At 43.4% G+C, this 6766-nt stretch overlaps 1 protein-coding gene across 1 annotated transcript; it reads right to left on the reverse strand.

Moving 5' to 3' along the window:
• Positions 1 to 1664: 1664 nt before the first annotated feature.
• LOC147728708 (E3 SUMO-protein ligase KIAA1586-like) lies at positions 1665 to 2537 on the reverse strand. The gene has a single exon (XM_086963848.1). It carries the CDS (start codon positions 2535 to 2537, stop codon positions 1665 to 1667), a length of 873 nt encoding a protein of 290 aa, XP_086819974.1.
• Positions 2538 to 6766: the final 4229 nt, after the last annotated feature.

Raw genomic sequence — 6766 nt, forward strand, 5'->3', positions numbered from 1 at the left:
CATTTTTAACAGTCTATGAGTTCTAAGGTACAACATCTACATAGCTTATGTGCCAAAATAAACCAAAAGGTTGTTAAAACACTCTAAACGGAGAAAGTGAATAACATCATGCAATGTACTTTAATTAGTCAGTCATGGCACTTCCAGTGGCCAAAGGGGTATGTAGTTATTCAGTACAGTAGAGTATTTTGTTAGAGAAACTATTGAAAAAAGATGATTACCAAGTGGGCTTGTTACTATAACTTAGTCCCCTGGAGCTATATGTGCATTTATTAGACACAGAATAGTTAAATAAAACATGGAACTATGAAGTGCTGTATCACACGGACACAACAGATTAGAAAAGAGGCATATATTCCAAATATGACTTTTTAATTAAAGATTTGTATTTTACCATAAAGCTCAGAAAAATGTAATCTCCACCAAAAGGACCTAGAGCTACCTAGGCCAAAGGAATAGGTAATGACGAGGCAGTTAAAATTTCATAATTTTGCAAGTAAGTCATACCTATTAGTGCAAAATGGCCATAGTCAGTGTCATACAAAATCTAAACATATAAAGACAAAATAATGTAACATAAAAAATATAAATACAAATAAATATGTTCTAAAATTAAAAAGCAAGGTAAGTCTTATAAAAACAAAATAAAGTATATAAAATATAATAAATATAACATCCAAACCAAGAGACAATTACAAGAAATATTAAATAAATTGACACTGTCAATCAATGCAAATAAATAACCTGTATAAAGTACACAACAATAATTACATTTCCCCAAAAATCCAGTAAAGCCTAACTTTTTCAAAACATTGCAATGACCCATTTTTCAGTTGGACTGGGCTAGCATCTATTTTTCTAGAAAAGCCCACAAACAGTACAAATCACTTGTGCATTCCAAGTCCTCCTCTTTCCTTGCTTTACTCCTAGTGTCATCAGCTGCTCTCCGTCCTTTTGCAAGCCATGACTGAACATAGGGGATTGGATTGAATCTCTTAAATTCAAAAAAACATTAAAGAAGATATTGTTTCAGTCAGCAATGATGCTTTTGTAGTTGTGCAAATAAGATTCATTTGAGAAAAGCCCTGCTCACATTCTGCAGTACTGATAGCAATAGTGTGCAAGGCCATCAAAAGCTCCTTGAACTGCCTCTTAATTTCTTTTCCTCCAGATTCTTTATACTCTCTGTACGCACGTATGGTTTCTCGACTGGCAATGTTGAATCTTTTCACAGAGACTCAATGTCACTTTCACCATAAAGAACAGGTAGCTCATCAGGCCAGTACTGTTTGTATAAAACTTTCACTTCGTTATTCAGTGTATCATAGTCAGCCTTTTTGTCCGCCTGTAGACAACAAACGATTTCTCAGATTTTCTGCAAGGCTACGAAAAAACTGTCCCTGTTCAATGATTTTGTCAGTGGTCTTTCCTTTGTGCAGCATCACACCCTGGAATATATTTTCTTCCATTGCCTTTTTACACTGTGAGAAATGGTTCCCTTGCCTGTCTACCATTGCCTCAAACACTGCCATTTGCCGACAAATAGCCCGATGGGCATCAACGATTGTAGAATCACGTTTCTGTAACTTGAGTGATAACTCTGATAACTCCTGAAGAGCATCATACATGAGGCCAAGATTAGCAACAAACTGGATAGATGATAATCACCTTCCTAGGCCTGTGTACATATTTCGATTGGAACTGTCACGGGAAGCATCAACAGCTGCGCTAGTAAAAGGCTTGTAGAGAGCAGGATAAGCATTCCAAACAGCCTCTACTGTTCTAAAGCTTAATGCAACCCAACGAGTATCTAACACTCTACCTATTCTGCAAAGCTGAATGTCAAGAACTTCTGCACACTCCTTTAGCTCCAAACGGTTTTTAACAGATGTGGCAAATAGAGAATATAGCTTGTCGAGTAAGTTTTTGAAGTGATTTGTAGCGCCAATATCTTTCATGACATCATGAACGGCAAGTTCCAGGCGATGTGCTGAGCAGTGCCAGGCTACAATATTGGGAGAGATTTTTTCTTGCAACCTCTTTACAACACCACTGTGACGGCCAAACATCACTGAAGCTCCATCGCAGGCAACTGAAACCAGGCATTTGGAGAAAAAGTCCTCACTTATATTAATAGGATCTTTTTTTAGAGCAGACAGTAAACTGCTTACTATGCCGTCAGCTGACAAATCACTCAGCTCTATGAGGTCAACAAAAATATTAGCTGGGGAGTCCATGCCAGGTAGCTGCATTCGCATGTACACAATTAAATAACTTTTCCTATTTAACGCAGTGCCTTCATCTAGTAAAATACTTATTTTTGGGGAACGTTCAATAATTTGAGCAAATATCTTCCTCTTCATTTCTGAGGATATGTGGAGTTGTATGTTTGAGCAAGCTACATTGAAGTGCAAAATTCGACCCATATCCAGTCCATTTAACTGGTGGCAGTCGATCTCTGTTTCAAAACCATACGCTGGCCTGTTCCGCTTTGCTTCCTTATAAGCTACACAGAATATTCTGGATGTTGATGACATTTGTAAATATTGAGCTTTTGCAGTTACTTTCAATAAAGGATCTTTTTTGCATTTTCTAAGATATTTAAAGTTGCAATATGAGCCTTGCTTTGTGCATGTTCTCCAATCTTTTTTCTCAATGATTTTTGCTGTTGTTGTAGATTGGTGCCATATGCCTTCACAGTAGAGTCAGTCCATTCTTTGGACAATTTCATTCCCCTGGATTTCTCAGCACCAAGATCACAGACTTGGCGACACACATAACAGCCAAGTTTAGGGCCTTTAACAATTAACCATGGATACTTGTGTTGGAAATATATCTTTTGATCATGTTTCCAACCTTTAGCAAGAATGCCTTTCCTAAAAACTCTGTCTGAATGTGGTTTCAGCGATAATGTGTCAAATTGTTTGCTAGTGCTTGGAGTTTCCTCTGTCTCAGTAGCAATCTCCACAGCATGATGCTGGTCATCTCGGAGAGGACTATCTTGTGTCTTTTCTTCTGTAGGTGTGATAATACTGCTGCTAGTAGTGGTGTCCCTCTCATCTAGTGCCTTCTCTCGCACTGCATCTTCTGTGTTGTTCCCTTCATCCACCTGAAGTACATGGTATTTTTTAGCTACTTTATTAGTAGGCTCCCCATCATCTTTGGGCTTAAATTTTATTAAGTAGCTTGAAATCTTCTTCTGCCCACTGTGTGACATTCTAGGGAAGCAAAGTGAAATAAAACATGCTAGACATGTCCGAAGTGTGATGTCAATTCATCTAAGTAATTACATGCACAATTCATTTTTTTTGCAGTTTGCTCCAAAGAAATTTCTGCATCTGCCTATATATTACCATCTACGACTGACTACAAGTATAATCCAAATGGATCTTACTTTGCCCACCCAAATTCAGACCTTTTCCAATTCATATGCCTGCCTGCCCTACAGCACTTACTGAAAAGAGGCACAAAGTGTTTAAAGTTTGCCTCACTTTTAACCTTTGGCTTCCTGTAGTATGACACCTAAAGGAGGGTACGGTGGAAGTCTGCAGAGTTAGTTACACACTGTGATTCACAAAAAGTATTCATTAATTGACACTCAAGGCCAGAATGGGAACCCAAAGCAGCCCTGACAAGTTTTGTTAGACCAGCCCCCATACAGTGCATAGCAAGCAAGCTTAATGACTGCTAAAGATGTTTGCATGGGGGTAATTCTCCCCTCAAGAACATTTTGTAAAAAGAAAAACTAAAATGGTGCACAACATATTTTCTTAACAAATTTAGCTGTATCAACTTTCAAAGCATAGTAAATCGTAAACCTAAATGAGGACCTGCATAGCCACTAAGGCCAGAAAGCATGGGAATGTGTGTCACAAGGCGTGGGGATACTGCTAGCTGTTTGTGTTTGTGAGTCCCTCCTGAGGCGGAAGCCGGGAGGTTGTGGTTGTGGTGCGTATTTTTAGTTTTCTGCTTGAATTTTGAAGCACTTAGATTTCCTGCTGCTAATTTTTAATAATCATTTTTAAAAATCGGAAATCGTTTTTTACTTGAAACGAGTCAACCAGTGACTTCTGCTCACTTACCCCCGCACTGCCCTGCCTCCTAATTCCATTGCAGCCGATTTTGGGCTGGTGAGATTCTCTCCCGGGCAGGCAGAAGTGCGGCGGCCATCTTGGGTGGGGAATCGATTCAAAAAGGGGGTGGTAATGAACAGAGTGTCTGAATTATGCAGACCACTCTTACCCAGTCAAGAGATCAGGGCTTGATCCATCACCGTTATTTAGCTCACTGCATCACCCCAGTTCAGAACCTGGCTATATACAAATTAGTCTGACCCAGTGCCTCATGGGAACAGGGCAGGCCAAACTACCAAGCCAATTCTTCACCAGAAAGGAGACAAGCTTCCGGGGACCGGTTTCTGGCATTTCAGCCGTCGTCAGCCCGGCTTGCTTGAATCCTGGTGGTGCAGTGAGCAAGGGACTCATGTCTGAGTATACCGTGTCACACTTGTGGTGGCCAAAAACGATTCAAAAAGGGGGTGGTGATGAACAGAGTGTCTGAATTAAGCAGACCACTCTTACCCAGTCAAGAGATCAGGGCTTGATCCATCACCGTTATTTAGCTCACTGCATCACCCCAGTTCAGAACCTGGCTATATGCAAATTAGTCTGACCCAGGGCCTCATGGGAACAGGGCAGACCAAACTACCAAGCCAATTCTTCACCGGAAAGGAGACAAGCTTCCGGGGACAGGTTTCTGGCATTTCAGCCGTCGTCAGCCCAGCTTACTTGAATCCTGGTGGTGCAGTGAGCAAGGGATTCATGTCTGAGTATACCCTGTCACACTTGTGGTGGCCAAAAACGATTCAAAAAGGGGGTGGTGATGAATAGAGTGTCTGAATTAAGCAGACCACTCTTACCCAGTCAAGAGATCAGGGCTTGATCCATCACCGTTATTTAGCTCACTGCATCACCCCAGTTCAGAACCTGGCTATATGCAAATTAGTCTGACCCAGTGCCTCACGGGCACAGGGCAGACCAAACTACCAAGCCAATTCTTCACCGGAAAGGAGACAAGCTTCCGGGGACCGGTTTCTGGCATTTCAGCCGTCGTCGGCCCGGCTTGCTTGAATCCTGGTGGTGCAGTGAGCAAGGGAATCATGTCTGAGTATACCCTGCCACACTTGTGGTGGCCAAAAACGATTCAAAAAGGGGGTGGTGATGAATTAAGCAGACCACTCTTACCCAGTCAAGAGATCAGGGCTTGATCCATCACCGTTATTTAGCTCACTGCATCACCCCAGTTCAGAACCTGGCTATATGCAAATTAGTCTGACCCAGTGCCTCATGGGAACAGGGCAGACCAAACTACCAAGCCAATTCTTCACCGGAAAGGAGACAAGCTTCCGGGGACCGGTTTCTGGCATTTCAGCCGTCGTCAGCCCGGCTTGCTTGAATCCTGGTGGTGCAGTGAGCAAGGGACTCATGTCTGAGTATACCCTGTCACACTTGTGGTGGCCAAAAACGATTCAAAAAGGTGGTGGTGATGAACAGAGTGTCTGAATTAAGCAGACCACTCTTACCCAGTCAAGAGATCAGGGCTTGATCCATCACCGTTATTTAGCTCACTGCATCACCCCAGTTCAGAACCTGGCTATATGCAAATTAGTCTGTCCCAGGGCCTCATGGGAACAGGGCAGACCAAACTACCAAGCCAATTCTTCACCGGAAAGGAGACAAGCTTCCGGGGACCGGTTTCTGGCATTTCAGCCGTCGTCGGCCCGGCTTGCTTGAATCCTGGTGGTGCAGTGAGCAAGGGACTCATGTCTGAGTATACCCTGCCACACTTGTGGTGGCCAAAAACGATTCAAAAAGGGGGTGGTGATGAATTAAGCAGACCACTCTTACCCAGTCAAGAGATCAGGGCTTGATCCATCACCGTTATTTAGCTCACTGCATCACCCCAGTTCAGAACCTGGCTATATGCAAATTAGTCTGACCCAGTGCCTCACGGGCACAGGGCAGACCAAACTACCAAGCCAATTCTTCACCGGAAAGGAGACAAGCTTCCGGGGACCGGTTTCTGGCATTTCAGCCGTCGTCGGCCCGGCTTGCTTGAATCCTGGTGGTGCAGTGAGCAAGGGACTCATGTCTGAGTATACCCTGCCACACTTGTGGTGGCCAAAAACGATTCAAAAAGGGGGTGGTGATGAATTAAGCAGACCACTCTTACCCAGTCAAGAGATCAGGGCTTGATCCATCACCGTTATTTAGCTCACTGCATCACCCCAGTTCAGAACCTGGCTATATGCAAATTAGTCTGACCCAGTGCCTCATGGGAACAGGGCAGACCAAACTACCAAGCCAATTCTTCACCGGAAAGGAGACAAGCTTCCGGGGACCGGTTTCTGGCATTTCAGCCGTCGTCAGCCCGGCTTGCTTGAATCCTGGTGGTGCAGTGAGCAAGGGACTCATGTCTGAGTATACCCTGTCACACTTGTGGTGGCCAAAAACGATTCAAAAAGGTGGTGGTGATGAACAGAGTGTCTGAATTAAGCAGACCACTCTTACCCAGTCAAGAGATCAGGGCTTGATCCATCACCGTTATTTAGCTCACTGCATCACCCCAGTTCAGAACCTGGCTATATGCAAATTAGTCTGTCCCAGGGCCTCATGGGAACAGGGCAGACCAAACTACCAAGCCAATTCTTCACCGGAAAGGAGACAAGCTTCCGGGGACAGGTTTCTGGCATTTCAGCCGTCGTCAG

The sequence above is a fragment of the Lissotriton vulgaris genome, chromosome 3_1 (genome assembly GCF_964263255.1).
Source record: "Lissotriton vulgaris chromosome 3_1, aLisVul1.2, whole genome shotgun sequence".
Lineage (NCBI taxonomy): Eukaryota > Metazoa > Chordata > Amphibia > Caudata > Salamandridae > Lissotriton > Lissotriton vulgaris.

Excerpts from the sequence above, each read along its gene's own strand:
- LOC147728708 (XM_086963848.1), bottom strand. The coding sequence starts at position 2,537 with ATGTCATCAACATCCAGAATATTCTGTGTAGCTTATAAGGAAGCAAAG.